The sequence below is a fragment of the Pelophylax lessonae genome, assembly GCF_965119305.1.
Source record: "Pelophylax lessonae genome assembly, chromosome: 4".
Lineage (NCBI taxonomy): Eukaryota > Metazoa > Chordata > Amphibia > Anura > Ranidae > Pelophylax > Pelophylax lessonae.
This window is the reverse complement of record NC_138771.1, coordinates 405,394,444-405,418,088: the sequence shown is the minus strand read 5'-3', so window position 1 is coordinate 405,418,088 and position 23,645 is coordinate 405,394,444. Positions and strand designations below refer to the sequence as shown.

The window sequence follows — 23,645 nt, the reverse complement described above, 5'->3', positions numbered from 1 at the left end:
GAATCCAGGACCATCCCCAAGTAGGGGAGGCGAACAGAAGGGGACAAAGTCGACTTCTGAACGTTGATGGTCCACCCGAACTCCTGGAGCGTCTGAACCGTAGTTAACAGATCGCGTAAGACTCGGACTGGCACTCGATCTTAACAGGAGATCGTCCAGATATCCCAAGATCGCAACTCCCTGCGCCCATAACAGGGCCATAACAGGAACCAGCACTTTGGTAAACACCCTTGGAGCCGAAGCGAGACCGAAAGGTAACGCCACAAACTGATAGTGCTCCTCCGAGATTGCGAATCGGTGATGACCCTCGAATATGGGGATGTGTAAATACGCATCCTTGAGGTCGATGGAAGCGAGGAAATCTCCCGGGTTCAGGGAGGCTACCACCGAACGGAGGGATTCCATGCGGAATTTTTGAACCCGCACAAAGCGGTTCAGAGCTTTCAAGTCCAGAATCGGACGTACCTTGCCCTCCTTTCTGGGCACAGTGAACAGATTTGAGTAAAACCCCCGAAATCTGTCCCGATGCGGCACCGGGACGATAACCCCCTGGGCGAGAAGATCCTGAATCGCCCGATGAAAATCTTGTAAATGATCTGGGGTCAAATGAAGATTTGAGGGAAAGAACCTGTCCGCTGGCCGCGAAAGGAATTCGATCTTGTAACCTCATCAAATGATTTTCTGAACCCACCTGTCCGGGATCCGGAGCAGCCAAGGTTCAAGAAAACCGCACAGACGTCCCCCCACCCCTGGAAAGGGTGAGGGCGCCCCTTCAGGTTGAGGCGGACTGGGCCGCCGCGCCAGCGTGGGCGGCTTATGACTTGCCCGCCCAAGGCTTCCTCTGGCCACCATGGCCTTTGAAGGATTTGCCCTTGTCCTGTGCCTTGAAGGCACGAAAAGGACCCCTGATTTGGTTTAAAGGAAGGGCCCCGCTTACCACAGAAAAACTTACTCTTGGGATTCTGGAGCAGCAGAGTGCTCTTGCCCCCAGTGACCCCTTTAACCAATTCGTCCAGGGAGTCCCCAAAAAGGGGAGTACCCGCGTAAGGGATGTCAGACACCGTCTTCCTGGAAGTCTAGTCAGCCGACCAGCTCTTCAGCCATACCAAATGACGTGTTATCACTGCGACAGCAGATAGTCGTGCGGCTAAAAGGGTCTCATCCAAGGCTGTGTCACACAGGTACAGAACAGCCTGAATAATCTGGTCCACCATCTACAAAGTAGTATGAGGGGCGGAATCCGCCACAAGGGTGCGTCTGAGCACCTTGGCCCAATCTACAACAGCCTGAGAGACCATCACTGAGGCGAAAATAGGTTTCATCAAGGAACCCGCCATATAGGAGTAGCGAGCAAGAGATTCCATCCGCCTATCCGTAGGGTCCCTGAACACCGGAGAATCCTCCGTGGGCATAAGAGTGGCCTTGCTCAACCTGGACACCGTGTGATCCACCTTAGGGGCCACGGACCAGCGCGAATCCGTAGGAGATGCAAAGGGATAACGGAGTTGAAACCGTTTTGGTACCACAAAATTGCGCCATTGTTCGTTCACTGTTTTGTGAAACTCAGAGGGACAAGGAAACACCTGTGCCGCCTTCTGGGTTCTACGGGTCCCAAAGGAAGACCGCTTACCCGGTGGGTCGGGCTCATCCTCTAAATGTAGTGTATATCTTTAACAGCGGTAATAAGCGCAGACATAGCAGCGCGTTCTCTGACCGTCCAGGGGGGAATCATCCCCCTCCTCATCCTCCGTCTCCCCTTCCGACTGAGAGGACTGAGACCCTTCAGGGGGTACACTGTCTATGGCAACCATATCAGACTCTGAATCAGAGGAGTGAGAAAGCCTAGGCCTTTTTCTAGAATCCCGTTCAGACATCAATAGATCCACCTTGGACGCTAAAGTCGCAAGTGCAGCAGTAATCGCAGATGATTCAGACGTACCTGAATCATCCACCAAAGCTGGGGGGAATTTGCTCTCCTGGGACTCCATAAAAACTTTTATGGCGCTGGCCCTTTAAATCGCAATAGCGTTGACCCCACCGCAATGCACCGCAATAGGGACTAGACTGAAATACCCCAGAGATAGGAATAAAACTGATAGCCAAGAGATATTCCCCAAAAAACAGCAATAAAGGACCCCCAGAAGTGTTACCACGCTTGCTGACGATCTCTCTGCATGAGGAAAGGAAGTGATGTCACACCGCTAGAGGCTAAATAGGACTCGGACTAAATAAAAATGGTTGCCCATAGGAATCAATGGAAGGCTCCGGGAAAATGGCCGAACACGTGTATAAAGCAAACTGCCACACAAGATGGCGCCCGAAGGGCGCGATACACTACTATAGAAATTGGCTGCTGAAGTGCCCATAGTGAAGCCAGAGCAGCCGCCCATACCCAAAATGGCCGCCCACACGTCTGTACCCAAGTAATAAACACAGTAATAGTGCCACAGGGGTTAGGGACCCCCAACAACCCCCCACAGAGCGTCCTGGACACGGTAGTGCCCCCGTTGGGACCAGGAGGAATGCGAGCCCCAGACACACAGACATGAGGGGAGAGCACAGACACCAGCAGACTGTCATCCCCAGACAGAGGCCCCACACAGAATGTACTCACCGTTCCATGATGGCTTGGGCGCCTCTCTGGGACGGGAAGCGTCCCACCCGAGGTGGCGGGGGTGCCGTCAGCCAAACAGGACTCTAGCAACGCACGGAACTACGGTTGAGGCGTCCTAGCGAGGTGGCCACCTCGCAGGCTTTTCCCTGAGGACAGGGACAGGTCGTTTGCGAGGCCAGGGCATACGCATAGCCTGCTAAACGCTCGATGGCGGGCTGGAATTCCATAAGGTTCTCTGTCCTGGGACACCAGGACAACCAGTCCGATTCCCAGCTCCGCAAACGCTGTAGTCTTCCGAAGATCCGACTAACTAAGCACACATAAAAAGCTAGTAGTGGAAAGAAAACACTTTGCATTAAATAAAAGTAATAAAACAGAAGAAAGACTGAGACTGTAGCCCCAGCACAGGGATAGCATATCTTACTCCTAACTAGGCAGAAGATAAACTGAGTTGTGGATGCTGATAGCAGGGGGGTATTGGACCAGAGGGACAGCCCCCTAAAGGTGTGTCTATGTAAATTGCTTTGTTTCTAACAAGTCTTATGCCTAGCTTGCTCCTATGAATAAGAGGTCAATACCCATTGGTGAAGACTGTATGAGTGGGCGGCGACTGTCAGAGGACGTAAGAGAAAAGTAATTTTTCTCCTTCGCGGATGTGCACTGATAAGCAGCACTGACTGGCAGCACTGATGGAGTTGCACTGATTATCAGGGCCCTGCTTATCAGTGTAGATATCCCCTGTGTGTGTTTGCCGGTTATCAGCTTGCTTCTCCTCACATTATGTCAGCGTGAAGAGAGGATTGCTGATAACCGGCAAATCCTGTCCCAAGGACACAGCAATCACAGATGTCTGCAGATGCGCGCCGCAGAGGGCGTGTGAGAAGCACGATCACTGGGGCAATGTGCGACTGTGCTGTAGCCGTCTTTTGGCTATAGCATGGTCGTGAAATTAGTAATAGAATAGAATAATACTTAAAAAGGCAAGCATCATACTCAATAGCCCCTCCAAATACTCAAATAATGAAGATTGTCATTTCTGACCACTTAATATATGCAGCCAGTGTGACTACCAGGCAGAAATGCCCACACATAATACTATTCCTGCAATTAAAAGTTTATCTATGCATGTGTCTTTCCTTCCTTTAGGTAAGGTAAGTAAGGTATAAGGTATAAAAGGTATAAAATGTCAACATTTTACAAATGAATAATTCATAAATTCTACTTTACCCCCATGAAGTGACAGGCAGGGATATGATGCTCTCATTAAGTCTTTGAGTAATCCATCTGCATGTTCTTGTTTATCAACAAAAATAATGACTGATCCCGTTTCCTGGTAATGGCCCAAAAGCTCCAGTAGTTTAAGAAACTTTTTTTCTTCCTCTATTACAATCTTAAAAAAAAAAAAAATATATATATATATATATATATATATATCACTCATTACTTCTAGCCAAAAAAAAAGTACATATAACGTGTGCTTATTTGTGAGACTTGCAAGAACGTACTAAAACAGTGTTAATATTTTCTACTCTGTAAAACATTAGATATGAGGAAAAAAAGAGAACATAAAAGCCTCACTGAGCTCAACTAGGGGTGCACCGATACAACTTTTCTAATCCCGATACCTGGCATTGTGTATATGCCGATACCGATCCGGAACTACGCACATACACAATATGCATGCGGCTGCAGTACAGAGCAAAGCCACTGCTTCATGTGTATGGCTCCTCCATTCACAGGTGGAGTGCATCTGATATCACTCCGCCTGTAACCCGGACCTATACAGGAAGTAGTGGCTCCCATCCCATACTACCTTCATACTACTACTACACCAAGGGACGGCTGAGCCGGGACTCAGCAAAAACGGATCAGCGGCTCCGTGCAAGTAAGGGACGGCTGAGCTGGGACTCCGCAAAACCAGATCGGCCCGTGAATTGGTTAATTTTACCGATCCCCCGATCCAGCTATTTTGGCAGTATCGGCGCCGATATCCGATCCTAATATTGGATCGGTGCATCCCTAAGCTCAACCTCAATTATACACTCTATATGTTGTATCCATAGATAGATATAACAGGACCCAGTGATCTAACATGTATAGAAATGTAGAAATCAACTTTATTAAATACATCCATCTAGACAATACAAACCCATATATCTCAAAAACATAATTGGCCAATAATTAAAAATACACACAACCATGACAGCTGCAGGGAAGTTGTGCAATAACCTCTCCCAAAAGAAAAAAAGGGAAGAAAAACAAAAATCTCAAGATATATTAGCACATATATTTTGAATGTATGTGCTCCAATGGGGGGTACAATATGTGTCATTAACTTAACAGTGTACAAATGCCTTCTCTGATTGTAGGATGATCATTATTAGCTTCTGGCTGAATGCCGCAAAAAATTCCTTAGAAAGGGATTCTATGGTGAATTATATTCCAGAGGTATTTAGAATTGAGTGTTATACAAAGAAATAAAGAGATTATTCTCCCGCTCTACAAGACTCTGGTCCGGCCACATCTGGAGTATGCTGTCCAGTTCTGGGCACCGGTCCGCAGGAAGGATGTGCTGGAACTGGAGAAAGTCCAGAGGAGGGCAACAAAAATAATTAGGGGAATGGAGGACATCGGCTATGAGGAAAGACTACAAGCACTGAACCTATTCTCTCTGGAGAAGAGACGATTGAGGGGGGATATGATATCAATGTACAAATACTGTACTGGCGACCCTAGCATAAGGAACAAACTATTCAGAGAAAGGGAATACAATAAGACACGTGGCCACTCACTAAAACTTGAGGAAAGGCGGTTTAACCTTAAAGTGCGTAAGGGGTTCTTCACTGTAAGAGCGGTAAGGATGTGGAATTCTCTTCCACAAGCAGTCGTATCAGCGGGGAGCATAGATAGTTTCAAAAAACTATTAGATGTACACCTTAAAGACCACAACATACAGGGGTACACAATGTACGGTTAAAAGCAAACACACACGCATCATGGGTTGAACTGGATGGACTTGTGTCTTTTTTCAACCTCACTAACTATGTAACTATGTAACTATGTAACTATATCAAGAGACCTTCTCTTGGATATTTATAAAGATACAAAGCACATGTAGATAATGTCGCCCCTGCGTGGCCAACACTGTTTGGACCGTAATGCAATGTCGCCCCTGTGTGGCCAACACTGTTTGGACCGTAATGCAAGATCTACCCAGCTGAGGGTGATACAATGGGCCACTGTATGTGGTTAGCAGCCTATGAAGATTAAAAAGATATCCTATGTGGGATCAGTCCTTATGAATCCATCTTGAAGTGAGTGAAGGGGTGGCTTATATGGTAAGTGTCAAGCACAGATACAACTGGAATCCTCCCGCGGAAGGATACACTTATCACATATAGCGCTCTTATGGTACATTAGCCGGCATTTGTGGTCCTCCCTTTATTGGCAAGTAATTCATATTTGAAACTTCTCTAACCGTGTGATATGTGGTTTAACATTGCCCAGTATGGGAGCCATCAGTATGATTTGAAAAGAAACCAAAAGCCATTCATAGTTACATAGTTACATAGTAGGTGAGGTTGAATAAAGACAATAGTCCATCCAGTTCAACCTGTGTAGGTGTGTGTGGCTGTACTCATCTCACATACCCCTGAATGTTCTGATCCTTGAGAAGTAAGTCTAAGAGTCTTTTGAAAGCCACCATACTACCCGCAGAAAAGCCACCCATACTACCACCTCTTGTGGTAGAGAATTCTAAGAGTCTTTTGAAAGCCACCCATACTACCACCTCTTGTGGTAGAGAATTCCACAATCTTGTAGCCCTAACAGTAAAGAACCCCCCACGTTGCCTGTGGTTAAAACGCTTCTCCTCTAATCGCATTGTATGCCCTCGAGTCCTCATGCAATCCCTTCGAATGAACAGCTTTTTTTCTAAGCTGGGATCCCCATTAAGATATTTATAAATTGCTATCATGTCCCCCCTCAGACGTCTCTTCTCCAGGGAGAATAAATCGAACGATTGTAGACGCTCTTCATAGTCAAGGTCCTCCATTCCCCTAATTAGTTTAGTTGCCCTTCTCTGGACTCTCTCCAGCTCCAACACATCCCTCCTGAGGACTGGCGACCAGAACTGGACAGAATACTCCAGATGCGGTCGGACCAGAGTTTTATAAAGTGGAAGGATTATAGTCTTATCTCTGGAATACATCCCTTTCTTTATGCATGCTAATATTCTGCTGGCTTTGGCAGCTGCCGCTTGACATTGCATGCTGTTGCCTAATCTATCATCAACCAAGACTCCCAGATCCTTCTCCATTTTTGATTCCCCCAAGGGTTCCCCTCCTAACGTGTATTGTGTTTTTATGTTTTTAGTCCCCAAGTGCAAAACCTTACACTTCTCCACGTTAAACCTCATTTGCCATGTCGTTGCCCACTCTGTAATTTTGTCCAGGTCATTCTGTAGGATATCTGCTTCATGCTGTGCAGTTATTGCCCTGGCCAATTTTGTGTCATCAGCATTCAAAACTCAAATAAAAAGTGTACTTCGCTATACATGTGGATTTTGAAAAGTCCAAGCTGTATGAATGGTAGTAAAGCTGTATCAGTCCATGTACATATCCAGAATATTATCAGTTAGTAAAGGAATGGAGGAGGTAGGAGAGGAGGTGTCCCAAAAGCTGGCTGTATGGGACCAAGCTGGAAACCTAACCAGTTTCGCGGGGCACGCTGGCTGCTTCAGAGGCAAATGTCACCTTTCCATGTGAGGGATGTCTTTAAATATACCTAAAATGTCTGCTTTTGATGCCAAAAAAAAAAAAAAAAACAGCATGACATAAATATACGTCATGACATCATCGTGCCAAATGTATTTATATGTCCTGACACAAAAATGTCACAGCACACCAGCCAGGAGGTTGCCGCGCATGTGTACATGTGTAGTAGGTGTTGTGGCTCCTACAACACCCAGGGGACACCAGGAGACACAACAAACATCAATGTCTCCCAATCCCAGCAAAAAATAAAATAAAAGAAAGAAAAACAAATACACATTCAAATATAATTCACAGAACAATGGGGTATTGTATACCAATCCATATAATCATTCTTTATACTCAAGTGATGGTGATATATGTCATAACTTAAAGGGTACCCAAAATAATACAAAATATGCTATATGTGCAATGGTATGAGTTCACAAGCAGGAGAGAGACATGTTAGGGACCAAGCACCCTAAATTGTATGTACAAGGAAGAACTTAATTCAAGAAAGGAACAAAAAAGACAGGCTATCGTTCAGATTTTGAGGGCCATTTGTTGGGTGATGGCTGGTGTCGGTGCTTTAATCATCACGGCACCATGGTTGATATGGTGTCAGGATGATTGAAGCACATTATTTCTATTATTACACTGTAATATAAAATTAAATAGTTCAACACACCATATTGCAGAATCAGTGGGAGCCTTGGGCTTGTCACTTGCCAAGTCGCCTGCCACCAGATGCAGCTGGTCACTTGCTACATCACCTGCCTTCAGATGTAGCTGGTCTTTTGCCACGTCGACTACCACCAGATGCAGCGCGTCACTTGGCAACAAATGCAGATTGTCACTCGCCATATCGCCTGCCACTAGATGCAGATTCTAATTTGCCATGTCGCCTGCCATCAGATGCGGATTGTCCCCTGCCACCAGATGCGGACTGTCACTTGCCACGTCGCCTGCCATCAGATGCGGATTGTCACTTGCCACGTCGCCTGCCACCAGATGCGAATTGTCACTTGCCACTGGGGGGTGGAGATGGTCGTGCCCACTACCCAGGACCAGCCAGCGGTACCGGGAGAGGCGATTGTAGGTCCCTCGTCCCAGCAGCAGCAAACAGCACTGGGGGTGGAGATGTTCGTGCCCACTACCCAGCACCAGCCAGCTTTACCAGGAGAGGCAATTGTAGGTCCCTCGTCCCAGCAGCAGCCAACAGCACTGGGGTGGAGATGGTGGTGCCCACTACCCAGGATCAGCCAGCGTTACCGGGCGAGGCAATTTTAAGTCCCTTGTCCCAGCAGCTGAGTGCCTACCCAGCGGAAGAGCTGGCAGCCGGGCAGAACCCCACTGCAGCTTTTGGCATGGAAGGGGTGGATGGGGCTGTGGCCTCCACCCCTGGATTACAGAGATGATGGGCAATCGGCCCAGATCCCCAACCCCCTAGTATGGGGGCCCATGCCACCCTGATTTTGCCCCTCCAGCAACCACGGAATGCCTCTGGAGTGGATTCTAGCTGGTGCCCTGCTCAGGAAGACCCTGGATATTTTAATTGGGACGTATGGCAGGAGGCCCTCTGGAGCATGGCACAGCCTGGCAAAAGACACCAGACTAACACAGACCCAAACCAGTTGGAGGTCTGGTTAGTCTCCCCAGGAGGAGGGAGATGTGAAGAACGCCCATTTGCTGGGACGTTCGTCACGGGTTACTGGAGGAGTGTGGAGGCCAGCCTCCTGCCCACGGACTATGGCCCTGGCTTGTAGGGGAGCGCGGCTCTGGTTGGGGGTGTATGCTCGGGGACCCTTGGAGTACTGTTACTTTGAATTCAAGTCCCTGTCACCCCAAGTGACACAGACTTTGGGCCTAAGCTGCATATTACAACAAAGGACTTCACACCATGAGAGACTAAACAGATGCTAATGACATAAGACTGAGCTATGGTATACTGGGGGGATGTGAATTGACACTTAAGTTATAATAAGGTGTGTTGAAAATGGAGACGGGCAGTTTGAGAGCCTATGTCTTCTGCTTTCATCTGTTTAGAGGTGGAGTGTGTTCACACTTCTAGGAATGCGTATTCGGCTAGGTTTTGGGCTTGTTTGTTGAATTAATCATGATAATGTTGCAGTCTCATTCACCTATTGTCTCTTTCCAGAAGGCCAAGGTATGTTAACTATGTTTGCATATGATAATAAAATCAAACTCATGAGACTGTATATATTGGAAGTGAGTTGGTGAATAAAGTGTCTTGTTTTACCCTTCATTGAGCTTAGGCTGTTTGGGGGGAATTGAGGGGCCAGGTCACTGCATCACGTGAGAGTCTAGAGACCGAAGACAGAAATACTTGGTCCAAGTATTGGGGATCTGTTACAGTATGCAAAGCAAATTCCTTAGGATGTGGCGGCTTGGGACACAAGGAAGGCAACACAATGTCCTCATTCAAATGGAAGTCAGACAACTTTGGGCAGGAATGATGGACAGGGACGAAGAACCATTTTATCCCTATGAACCACTAAATGGGGGCTGCGACAGGATAATGCCGCCAATTTCGATACCCTGCGGGCCGAGGTAATAGCAAACAAGACGGCAAAAGAGACCATACAGGTGGAGCCACATGTTGAACCCCCTGAATGAAGGTACAAACTAAAGAGTGTGTGGGTAGAGGTCGCTGAAAGAAGATTGCCAAGTCAGACACCTGGCCCTTGGAGGTACTTAAGGCCCATTTCTGATCAATACCCTAATGAAGAAAGTTTAAGATCCGAGCCACAGAAAAGGATTGAGTATGAGTGCCAATCGATTCACACCAATAAATGTACGCTTTCTGAGTACAATGGTATATCTTGCTGGAAGACGACTTCCTTGCCTTCACCATAGTAGGGATCACTGATCCAGACAGAGCTCAATCCCTCAGTACCTGGCTTTCAATAGCTAAGCCATTAAAATCAGTGACTTTAAAGCAGGGTGGTAGATCTGTCATTGGGACAACTGGTCTTCTCTAATAGAGGAAGCCCCCAAGGGATGTTTACAGCCACCAGGATGATTGTAAGTTCTTAGCTCTCGATTCCTCGCAGGAACTGTGGGAGAAGCCTTAGCCAAGGATGATACTGGCCTTACCTGGGCCATTGGACGCCTGCGGCATCTGTCAGAAGACCCCGTGACCTCACTAAAGGAGCTGCATGTAGGACTGTGCAAACAGAACAGTCTTGAAGGTGGATACCACAAGACTCAGAACCTGTATGCAAATCAGTAGAGAGAACTCTGTGTGACAGCATTCGGTGAATCATGGCATGTGGTTCCTGAAATCTATCCAGAGGAAGGACCACCCTGCTCAGAATTAAAATCAGACCTAGGTAAAGCAATTCCTTGGACAGAGATACGGGGGACCATAGGTAGTTCAGACATCACCTGAACCTTTGCAGGAATTAAATCCGCACAATGAGACTCAGAACCTAAAAAACATGAAAGGACAAGCTTTGTCCCCCTTTCTGGGTACCCCCAAAAGAAACATTTTGGGGATCTTCTTGCACTTACCAAAGTAGTCCACGGCGCCAGAAACCAGCAAAGATTTCCCCCAACCCGCAATACTGGGTGAGGGCAGACCTTCATGATAAAGGAGTCTTGTCTGCTGGTCCGGGGAAGCTAGCTCTAGTCTTAACCGACCAAGGTTGCTTGGAAGCTCCCGGGGAAGATTTAAAAGATCTATTTCCCTTATTCTTCGTCCCAGAAGCACAAAGGAATTTTCTATGGGCTGAGACGAAGCTCCTTCCCTTTCCTTGACTGTGGCAGGAAGGTACTCTTTCCCCCCCGCGATTCCCCTAATGATGTCATCCAGGGTAGCCCCAAACAAGCGATCACATTGAAAGGGCAGATCAATGAGATCTTTCTTAGAGGCTTGGTCTGCGGACCAATTCTTAAGCCACAGCACTCACCCAATCATCACAGCTGAAACAACATTTGGACAGCACAGGAGCTGTATCCAAAGCTTTATCACAAAAACTGCAGCCCATGCACCAACTGGTCCGCTAAATAAACATAAGCAGCAGGGACCTGCTCACCCCCCAGGCCCTGGCGCAAAAGCTTGGCCTATTCCGTTAGGGTTTGAGACACCAGGGCTGAAGTAAAGACAGGCCGCAATGCCGAACCAGCCATAGTAAACATGCTGCGTGCCACAGCCTCCACTTTCTTATCAGCCGGGTCCTTAAAGAACGGGGGATTCCTCTACTGGGATCATGGTTGCTTTATTCAACCTGGAAACAAGCAGGGTCCACCACTGGTGGACTAGCCCACTCTTCTAAAAGGGACTCCTCAAAAGGGTAACGTAGAGCAAAATGTTTGGGGACCACAAAGGGTAATTTTGGTTGTTCCTATTCATTACAGGAAAGCCTGTCAAAAAAAAGGCATATAAGGAAACGCTTTTGGAGTACGATGCGACTTGTGCATCCCAAACGACACAGCCACATCCTCCAATTTTAAAGTCTCATGCACTGCAGTGATAAGTGCGTCTACCAGTGCTGATTACCTAGAGCAGAAAGGGAGGTTATATAGCAGCTGAGGATGGCCCATTGGCGTAGCCAGGTGTTTTTGTTCTTCCTAGTCCTACTCCTGGAAGAGGCAATATAACCCGCTATTTATGATTTATGGAGTGCTGTGTCCGTCAATGAACGAAAGAGAAATGGAGATTAAAACACTTTGGTGAATTCCCAGATATGGTGGTCTGACATTCTAAATGTAGCCCTTTCAGATCAGTTTTGATGAGCTTTTGTTCAGCTTAAGGAACTTTCACACTGATTGGTTTTTGATGCCTTCTGAATGACTTACAACAGAAGGTGCTTTTGAAAAAACGCACCAAAGACGCAGCATGCAGGACTTTTCAAAGTGCAACATGCCTGCAATATAAAGAGTTCAATAAGATTTGTGGTGCCTAGATTTAAAAAGGGATCAAAGTCTTTGCCAAGTAACTATAGACCTGTTAGTTTAACTTCTATAGTCGGGAAGATACTGGAGAGTTTAATAAAAGACCACATAGATGAGTTCTTGCTGGAAAAAAATATTTTAAGCGACAGCATGGATTCATGAAAGACCGAAGTTGTCAAACAAACCTGATTTCTTTTTACGAGGTGGTAAGTAAAACCTTGGACAAAGGGGTGGCTGTGGACGTAGTATACTTGGATTTTGCAAAAGAGTGTGACACAGTTCCCAACACACGGCTAATGTGTAAGGTAAAGTCTACAGGTTTGGAAAGATCAGTTTGTAAATGGATAGAAAATTGGCTAAAAGATAGAATTCAGAGAGTAGTGGTTAATGATTCTTACTCTGAATGGTCTTAGGTTATCAGTGGTGTAGCCCAAGGTTCAGTGTTGGGACCTTTACTTTTTAATAACTTTATAAATGTTATAAATTATATAGGGTCTGGGATTAAAAGTACCATTTCAGTCTTTGCAGATGACACCAAGCTTTGCAGCGGAATATCTTCCTTACAGGATGTCTCCAATTTACAAGCTGACCTCAATGGGCAACTATGGGGCAAACAAGGTTTAATTTTGATAAATGTAAAGTCATGCACTTGGGGGCTAAGAATATGCATGCAGCATACATACTAGGGGGAGTAGAACTGGGAATCTATAGCGCAGAAGGATCTGGGTGTTCTGGTAGATCCTAAGCTTAATAATAGCATGCAGCAATGCCAAGCTTTGGTTTCCAAAGCAAGCAAAGTCTTTCTTGTATTAATAGAGGCATGGACTCCAGAGAGAGATACGATTTTTCCCCTGTACAAATTAGTGAGACCTCATCTGGAATATGCAGTTCAGTTTTGGGCACCAGTTCTTAAAAAGGATAATCGGCTCTGAGTTATGCCCCATGTGCCGGCAGGAACAGGGTACTTTCTACCATCTGGTTTGGCCCAGATCTACAGGGATTTTGGACACAAGTGGTTAAATTTCTCCATGATACAATGGGCTCCCCTTTAACGCTGACCCTGAAGCCATGCCTATTAGGGATATTCCCCGATGTCAGTGTAGATAAATTTACTACCCTATTTTTACATGGAACACTATTTCTTGCCAGGAAATGTATTGCACGACAATGGATGCTGGACACAGCTCCCTCCCTTCGCGACTGGCTCCGAGAGGTTAACGCGACCTTACCCTATAAAAAACTGATATATACCCACCGTGGATGCCCATCCAAGTATAAAAAAATTTGGGACAGATGGGTGCAGGCCCCGGAGACGTGTATCTAGACTTTGCACTGTTGTGCATATAGATCTTCCTTTTCACCATGTATATTGTTGTCAAACTTTACGGTCTAGGACATGGAATTATTTAGACCATATAGATGGTAATGCCCACAATTCATATATACTTTTGTTGTACCTAGCTGCCTCTTCCACCACAGATGGTATACTGTCTTATTTCTGTATGACCTGCTGTATTCCCATTGCGATTTTCTACAAGCGCATTTGTATTCTTTATATCCGAGTTTACTTTTCTCAATAAAGACCTTGTTTAATTAAAAAAAAAAAAAAATAAGGATAATCGAGGGGCAACCAAACTGATAAGAGGCACGGAGGAGCTCAGATATGAGGAAAGATTAGAGGAACTGAATTTATTCTCTTGAGAAGAGGAGATTAAGGGGGGATATGATCAACATGTATAAATACATAAGGGGTTCATATAGTGAACTTGATGTTGAGTTATTCATTTTAAGGGCAACACAGAGGACCAAGGGGGCACTCTTTACATGTAGAGGGAAAACAGATTTAGTCTCCAAATATGGAAAGGTTTCTTCCCTGTAAGAGCTGTGATAATGTGGAAGAGACTCCCTTCAGAGGTGGTTCTGGCTAGCTCACTAGATTGCTTTAAAAAGGCCTGGATTCTTTCCTGGGTGTACATAATATAAATGGGTACTAATATTTATAGGTAAAGTTGATCCAGGGAATATCCGATTGCATCTCGGGGGATGAGGAAGGAATTTTTTTCCCCTGCTGTAGCAAATTGGCTCAAGCTTTGCAGAGGTTTTTTCGCCTTCCTCTGGATCAGCTGTGGGTATAGGATTGTGTATATGGGATTGTATGGTTGGGTTTCTTTACTGTTTTTTTTTTTTTTTTTATTGGTTGAGCCAGATGGACTTGTGTCTTTTTTTCAACCTATGTAACTTCTAATTTAAAAGGAATACCTTTTTCATGCATTTCTCTTCTGCTTTTAAAACCCCAAAAAGGTATCAAAAACTGATCAGTGTGAAAGGGCCCTTAAAGCTAGCCATACAGTGGTTCAGCAGGAATTGGCCAAATTCCAGCCAGTGTGCGGCTGTCCCTGTGTGACAGAAGACAACTCCTGTTAAAGAGACATGCTGGAAAACTTTTTTGGATCAGTGGCTGCAGCATGAAGGGGGATTACTACATCCACCTCACTTCTGTGCATGGAGGAATCTGTTAGTTTTTATCCTTCACCAAGCGAGCTGTATGAAAAAACGATGTCTATGGCCAGTTTAACCATGCAGAATACGGTTTCTGGAATGGCTACTTCTATGACAAAGTCAGGAAGTGGTGCTGTTCCAGTACCAATTATGAGTTAGTGCAGGAAAACTCTGCACTTGATGGTTGCTGGTATGCAGGTATTAATATGGAACCATCAGCAGCATCTTGATAGAAGTCATCTGAAAATCAGTCCAAAATCCAGCAGTGATGAAAACCACACTTTTAGACATGAAGCTAAACTGAGCTCTATGCTGAAGACAGCACTATAGGCAAACGAAGAAGGAGCAGCGGCTTAGTCTTTTCTAATGAATGCTGGAGAAAGCCGCCTTTATCCCTACCAAAAGTAACAACTTCTATTTAAGGAGCATGTAGATACTACCACTTGGTGCCTTACGTATGACAAGTGACAGTCTGCCAAGCCACTGATTAGAGGTCTGAGGTAAGATATGAGATAAGGGCATTTGTTAAGTGGATAGAGGCTGATTTGGTGTAGAGCAGTGAAGTATACAGTGTATTGGGGTGAATGAAGCAGATTCCCAATGTGCTTTTTCAATGTGTACAGTTGAAAAAAATCCCTGACCACATTAGGAAAGTAAGATGCATGCACTAGTGCCAAAGAAAAAGGAAACTACAGAGTTTAGCTCAAGGCAGGGCATGGCTGCCACAGTAACATACAAAGATTTGCATATTAGGCCATGGACATTGTTAAAGTGAACTTGTGCTAAGCTCATAAAAGGCAAAGCAAAACGTTAAATAATTTCCACACAGCATATTATCATTCACATTGCTTATCCACTGCTCGGTTCACCACTGAGGATAGACATGCAAATTAAAATAAGTCAACTCTTGTGCTATTTATATCTTTATATATTCTTCAAACCTGTATGTTGTCCAGTATAACAAGCATTTTCATAGTACTCACCACGTGCTGTTCAACATCAGAACACACTACACTTCTGCCTCCAACTTGGACCTCTATTGGCTTGCTCAGTATTCTTCGCGCTAAAGCTTCCATGGCCCTTGGGAAAGTAGCAGAGAACATAACAGTTTGACGATCTGGTCGAACGTTGTCAATGATTCTCATGACCTGAAAAAAAATGTAATAACTTACAAGTTGCTAATTGTTTTACAGAATTGACAGTAAAGTAGTTACCCTTACCGATTTTTGATCTTAAAGCAGAACTCCAGATAATTTTTAAAATTAACACCATTTAATACAGCTATGTATTAAAAATTGGATTTTTGGTTTACCTGTAGAATACTTTTCTTGCAGCACACCATGGAACACAGAGCTCCTTTATATTCATTACAAATAGATTTATACTGCCACCTTCAGGTTATTGGTCACACCCCAGTAGGCAAGGCTTCAGTTTTTTGTAGCAAGCCATGAATCAGAAAGAAAGGATAGGTGCTCTGTATCACGTAATAAACGCCAAGAAAATAAATTTTACAGGTAAACTGAATATCCAATTTTCTTTATCATACATAAGACAGAACTACTTTATATTCATCATGCATTTAAGATGTCCCAAATCACAGAAAGTGAAGGTAGGGCAACACTGCAACAAGCAAACAGGCCCCAAAAAAAACCCAAAACATGTTAGAACCACACACTGTAGTCTCTAAAACAGCGGACCAAGGTATTTTTCTCAGCAATTCTAACATCCACCTGCTAAAAACTTGGTAAACAATTCGAACCAAAGTCCATGGAGTGACTGTACAAACTTTGAGCTACAGAAACCTGATGTCAAATAGCCCAATAAGGACCCTCATTCTGGGCAAATGAGCCATCATTTAAAAGTGTGGAACATGCCCTTAAGAGTGTATGCCTGAGAAAAATGCTGACAGAGACCATCCTAGGTAAAAATGACAGCTAAGGCCGAAAAAAAAAAAAAAAACACCTAGCAACAATGGACTACCAGGGACAGCTCCTCACAGGAAAAAGCAGCCAGTACAGGGACTCTGTGGGCTGAAGTAACAGCTAACAGAAACATAACCTACCCAAACAGGGACAAACAAACCATCCTGGATGGGTTCAGATAGAGTTCTGCACTACAGAATATGCAAAGCTGAGGTCCTACTGAGTCAACATAATCTTTGAATGAAGGAATTTGAAGAAATCAGTTTCTGAAAACTGGATTTTTGTACTCACTGCAACACCCTTTTCTCCAAGTTCATTAAAGGACACAGCTGTACTTACTCACAAATGGGAAGGATGCCACCACCTTCAGAAGCAGGATGCTAGATGCAACTCAAATAAAAGCACGCCTAAGGGGTGGCCCTCTGGTGGTGGCTAAACCCCCATCTGCAACTCAGGATTCAGTTAGTAGCCAGCAGTACAAGGACGAGAACACCAAAACAGCCAAAGACGACTGGGTGGGTGCTGTATCCTTCAATTAACTCAGAGAAAAGGATTTTACTGTGAGCACAAAAATCCAATTTTCTCTATCGTTTATTGAATGAGGCATCGTAAATCAGTTCCAGAAAGACAGAAAGGGGTGGCCCATAACAAAACAACAAACTGACCCCAGCTTAAACTGCCATCTGCAAGACTTTCGGACCAAAGCGGACATCCACAGAAGCAGCCACATAAAAATGGATTTTTGAAAAATCTTACCGTAAAATCCTTTTCTCTTAAGCTCATTGACAGACGTAGTCCTCGTTGATTAATAACAACTCGGGTTATACTGCCCTCTACAGGAGTAGGACTAGACAGGAAAGAAAACGTTCTGGCCACACCTTAGGGGCAGTCCCAGAGGGTATATCCTCTCTCTGCTACAGCAAATCAGTTATGTCACAAAGCAGTGTTTAGAGAATTTAACCCAACCCAAAAACAGAGGGGCGGGTACTACGTCTGTCAATGAGCTTAAGAGAAAAGGATTTTACGGTAAGATTTTACAAAAATCCATTTTTCTCTGTTGCTCATTGACAGACGTAGTCCTCGTTGATTAATAACACCTCGGGACGTCCCAAAGCAGTACCACAAATGAGGGGTGGGAAAATGGAAATCAAAATCCAATCTAGAAGGCCCAACTGGTGTCAACTAGAAGTTTTAAAGGCTCATCAATCACACGATGAGACTCAACTGAAATTCCAACTGAAAAAAACCCTCGAGGTAGACCACCGGTCTCCTCAAATTGCGGCCTGCAAAACCTTGCGGCCAAATGAGGCATCCGCCGATGCCATCACATCAACTTTATAAAATTTCGTAAAGGTATGTACCGACGACCAGGTGGCCGCCTTGCACACCTGGACCACTGACGCCTGATGGAGGTAGGCCCAGGAAGTACTGAGCGCTCGAGTGGAGGGCGCCTTAACAGGGAACGGAGGATTCCGACCCTTAATAGAATAAGCCTGTACCACCGTCTGTCTGATCCATTTGGAGATAGTCGCGGCAGATGCAGGCAACCCCTTTCTGGGGCCATCCGTGATCACAAAAAGTGAATCCGTCTTACGGAACGTTTCCGTAGCCTTCAGGTATACCCTGATTGCCCGAAACACATCCAAGGAATGCAACGCATATTCCCGAGGATGATTGGGCTTAGGACACAAGGAAGGTAGCACAATATCTTCATTCAGATGAAAGTCTGAAACCACCTTAGGAAGAAAGGATGGCTTCGGATGAAGAACTACCTTATCCCTATGAACCACTAGATATGGGGAATGGCATGATAATGCAGCCAGTTCTGACACCCTGCGTGCAGAAGTGATAGCCACCAAGAAGGCCACCTTCTGGGATAATGTAAGCAAGGGAATTTCCCTCATATTTTCAAAGGGAGGTTTCTGCAGAACCAACAAAACCAAATTAAGATCCCAGGGTGGTAAGGGCGCGCGGACTGGCGGAGCCAAGTGCCGCACCCCCTGGATGAAATTCCGCACCAAGGAATGAGTAGCCAAAGGCTTCTGAAAGAAGATTGCGAATGCTGAAACCTGACCCTTGATGGTGCTCAAGGATAGTTTCTGCTCAACCCCCTTTTGCAGAAAAGCCAAGATTCGGGTCACCGAATAGGTACGTGGGGGAAATCCCAAAGATTCACACCACACAATATAAGTCTTCCATGTGCGATAATAGACTTTGCTGGAAGTCGCTTTCCTTGCTTTAATTAGAGTAGGAATAACTGAAGCTGACAACCCTCTGTCCTTCAGTACCTGGGTCTCAATGGCCAGGCCATTAAACCCAGCGACTGTAAAGCACGATGGAAGATCGTTCCTTGAGACCGCAGATCCTCCCTGAGAGGAGGTCTCTAAGGAGCGTTCGCGACTAGCATGTCCAAGTCGGCCTGACCGGCCTGACGAGGCTAGCCTAGAATTTCCAGGATAACTGGAGTTCCCTCCATCTCTATCCTGCGGAGAAATCTCAGCAGCAACTTGAGAGGAAGGAAGACGTATAGTAGCTGATACTGCCTTTATAGGCCGTTCAGCGCGTCTGCTGCGTCCGCTAGAGGATCGCGGGCGCGCGTTACCAACCTCCGCGCCTTCCTGTTGAGCCGATATGCCAACAGATCCACCTCCGGGATGCTCTGATGAAGACACAGATGGTGAAATCCTTGGTGGTCGACCTAAGTCATCACCCTGATATTGTCTGACTGGATCCGAACCAGGCTGCCCTAGAGCTGCTTGGTCCAGGCAATCCGACAAAGTCTGATCGCTCTCTGTTCCCACACATTTATCAGAAACTTGATTCTTATCAGGAGTGATGATTTCTCCTGGTTGAGCATTAGAGACCGAAGTCACAAAACTAGAGGCTCCTTGGTCTGTTTGCTCAACCGGATCCGATTCCTGTAGGGAACTGAGACTAATCTTTGGAAAAGGTAAAGAAAATTATCTGTTCAGGGAACGGGAACTACCGCTCCCTGTAGCACCTAAATGTTGGAAGGGAAGAATCGCACCGGTAGCAGTGATCGATACTCGATCTTGTATGCTGATCGTATGATCTCCTGAACCCCTTAGTCCGAGATTCAGGAAGGCTCTAGCTCTGAATGCCGGTGAAGACGTCCCCCCACCCTCAAGCCGGGTGGGGGCGCACCTTCAGGCTGTATTAGCCTTAACTTCAGGTTTGGCTGAGTCGGCCTTTTGTTTGCCCTACCAGCGCCTCTTGAACCCTCCTAGAGGGGCTTTGCCTTTCCCGCTCGCCCCAGCAGAGCGAACAAACCCTTTATGAGCGGCAAAGAAAGGTCCACGCTTGTTACGAGGTCCTTTAGCTTTAGCAGCCTGCGGCAAAAAAGTGCTCTTGCCCCCAGTGACATCCTTAATGATCTCATCTAGGGTGGCCCCAAATAGGTGATTCCCCTGAAAGGGGAGATTCGCCAAGGCTTTTTTGGAACCTAGATCCGCCGACCAGCATTTTAACCACAGCACACGTCTGAGGATTACCGCTGACATCGATGCATGCCCTAACAAGGGGGTGGCATCCAGGGCTGCATCACAGACGAACTGCAGTCCTTGTATAATTTGTTCCATCAAATCAGATGCTGCCTGGGGGATACCTTTCCCCTTTAGGTCATGGCGCACCAATCTTGCCCATTCCGTTAATGTCTGTGAAACTAAACCAATGACAATCACTGGTCTAAAGGCTGACCCTATCAGGGAAAAAATAGTGCGGGACTCCGCTTCCATCTTCCGATCCACCGGATCCTTAAAGGACGTAGCGTCCTCCAACGGGATAACAGTGGCTTTATTCAGTCTGGAAATAGGTGGATCCACCATTGGTGGTACCGTCCATTTCTTAATGAGGGATTCCTCAAACGGATAGCGTCTAGCAATGCGCTTGGAAACAGTAAAGGTACTTTTTGCATGATCCCATTCCTCTTTAATTTTATTACCAAAACATCTGGGTAAGGGAAAAACCTTCGCCGTCTTGGTAGGTTTACTAGTACCAAAGGGAATTTCCATCTCGGTTGCCTCTGCCGGTAAAACCTCAAGTCTTAAGGTTTCCCGGACCGACACAACTAGTGCGTCCACCAATGCTTCTTCTTGTGCTATGGCGTAGGCAGGAACGTCCTCCTCACTGTCTGAGGGAAATTTACCTGAGACAACAGCCCCTGCAGAGGGACCTGCAGCTGCAATGACCATCTCAGAATCTGAATCTGAAGCATCAGATGAAATAGGGGTAGGCGGGGGTCGCTTTCTTGACCCCCGTCCCTGACAGGCCATCTCCACCCGAGACACCAAAGACTCCAAAACTGCTGTGAATGCATCAATACTCTGTGAACTGGAGGGTCCTGCGGCCACCTCGAGGGGATCAGATGGGGGTACCTGTGTGGCAGGGTCCATGATTATTCCAGACACTTGCCGGAAAAAAATAATTTGCCAAAAAAAAAATAATTTTTTTTTCTCTTTAGACCCCCAGCGCCCCTCAGTGTTACCTGCTTAGGGACCCCTACAGAGAGAGCGAGAGAGAGACCCCAAGGCTCACCACTTTATGCTCAGAAGTTTCAATACAAACTGTTCCAGCACTGTCTATTACAGACAGGAAGTCTTTGGCTGGCTTTCCCGGGTAAAAGGAGGCGGCTCCGCCCCTTTGCACGCCTTCCGGCGCCTCCCCATAGCTCCTCGAGGTGTTTGGTCACCTCAAACATGGCCGCCCCCATGCTGGAGACACGAGGCTACGCCAATATGGCGGCCTCGTGCGATCTGCAAGACAATGGCGGTGGCCTGTGTAGGATAGCGACGGCTAGCAGCGGCCTGCGGGATGTCTATATTCGGCCTGGCGGCCTGCGGGAGTGCCTCGGCCCCACAACCTTCACCCTGAATGGTGATAAGCCTGGCCGGTGGTACAGGACCCTGGCAGGCCGCATGCGGTCCGTGGGCCGTCGGGAGGCAGCCCTCTGTCCTTCTGGAAGTGACCGTTTGCTGGAGGAATGGCGATCTGGACTGCAGTGACTCAGGCATAGGCATCGGCCTGTGTACACCTCTGACAGGTAGGATACCTTTTACTTCAATAGTAATGCCCCTTATAGTACTGCCACTGGCTTCAGTCACCCTTACAGTTTTACAATGACCTTAGATAGTCAGCTCCCAAACCAAGCCTCCTGGTTTCTGTTCACAAAAAATCACACTCAAATTGGGGGATCTGTGACCTGTTATAGGATAGAGGGGAGACCCATCCTACCATTTCAGAGAGGGGCCCGCGTCCACCACAAACCCGACAGTGGGGGGAGGGGGAACATTCTACTCACCATACCGGAACCAGGCGGGCGCCAACTCCTGACAGAACCCCTCTCCACTGGGGTGGGGGGGCTGTCGACCAATACGGACGCCGTGACTCTGTTGGTCATTGGCGTCCAGGCGAGACGTTTAACTCGCAGGGTCAGTCCCCGTCCAGTGGGACTATGTCGCGGCCGACCCAGCGCGGAGCTATGGCCTGCACGCGCTCGTAGGCTGAACTGGGGTGACCACTGGATCTCAACATCCAGCCCGTCGCCCAGTTACAGCTTGCTTGCTTGAAGATCTCCAGGAAACTGGAGAAAAAAGCGGTCTAAAAATCTTTCTAAGAAAAAAAAATAAAAATCCTGCCAGGACCGAAGATCCTAGCAAGGCATCTAGGTCCTTACTCCTAACTAGACAGAAAAAAACTGATTTGCTGTAGCAGAGAGAGAGAGGATATACCCTCTGGGACTGCCCCTAAGGTGTGGCCAGAATGTTTTCTTTCCTGTCTAGTCCTACTCCTGTAGAGGGCAGTATAACCCGAGTTGTTATTAATCAACGAGGACTACGTCTGTCAATGAGCGACAGAGAAACTTTGTTAAACATGTAACAGACGCACAAGAGTAGCTGCCGTGCAACCCTGAGAGCACACTCAAAAAACTGACGCTGAACAAACATGCCTATTGCATTAAAACACAATGATCAGAGTGTAACAAATGCTCCCCAAAAGCCCTATGTGTACTTGACACATTTTAAAATTGTGTTGAACACACACACTGGGTGCCTATTATTTATAATTAAGGACAAAAGTGCCAGAGCGATTATGGTGAATTACCATAGACTAGATGCTTCAACTCCTTCCAAACTTGAGATTTTTGAAGCATAGCAATGTGATGCAACACAAACGCTTCATATTTTGATCATGTTAACAGCTCACTGTGTGTTCCATATAATCAAATGCAGACTGCTTTACTAGGGTTTGAGGAGCATTAAACAATATGCCTCAAACTGCTGCTTTAAAGCTAGTGTAAACAGGGGTCAAAAAGAAGCAGAATGACGAAAAGCTCTGGTAGAATGTGCAGTAACTGGAAAGGGAGCCTCATGGACCCCAATGGCAAAGACCTGGATCACTGGTCCACTTGAAAATAGTAGAAGACAAGGCAGCCTAACCTTGTCTAGGACCCTCTTGAATGATAAAACAGAGCATCAGACTTCAGAAATAAACAGAGAAATAAACCCTATTAACTCTGACTACATCCAAGCAATGGAGAGCCGCTTTTCTCAGAGGAATAAGAACACAAGGTAAAGAATATATCTTTATTAAGGTGAAAGGCCGACATCACCTTAGATAGGAAGGGCAGCCTGGGGCAAAGAGACTATAGGCTGCATTGCACCATTATTGTTCAACACAAGCTCAATATAAGCAAGGGTAGATGGGTGCTGTAGCCAACCCTTGGCATAGGAGCTTGGCCTACTCGGTTAGGGTCTGAGAGACCGTAGCTGAAGCCAGGACTGGATGGATTAGGGCTCCAGAGGCCAAATATAGCAAGCACGTCATATTCCGAGGGATCCGAAAAAGATGGGACTAACTCCGAAAGTAGAATAGCAGCCCTGTGGGGGTTGATTTTAACCCACTATTTCACAAATGTTTCCATAA

At 46.2% G+C, this 23,645-nt stretch overlaps 1 protein-coding gene across 1 annotated transcript in view; it reads right to left on the bottom strand.

The window, feature by feature from the left end:
* Positions 1-23,645, bottom strand: part of DDX46 (DEAD-box helicase 46) — a 395,525-nt gene that overhangs the window by 188,809 nt on the left and 183,071 nt on the right. Inside the window, exons 14-15 of the mRNA XM_082254255.1 lie at positions 15,765-15,929; positions 3,842-4,004 (exon numbers count right to left, since the gene is read on the bottom strand). Of these exons, the coding sequence (XP_082110381.1) occupies positions 3,842-4,004; positions 15,765-15,929 (328 nt within the window). The remainder of the gene's footprint in view (positions 1-3,841; positions 4,005-15,764; positions 15,930-23,645) is intronic.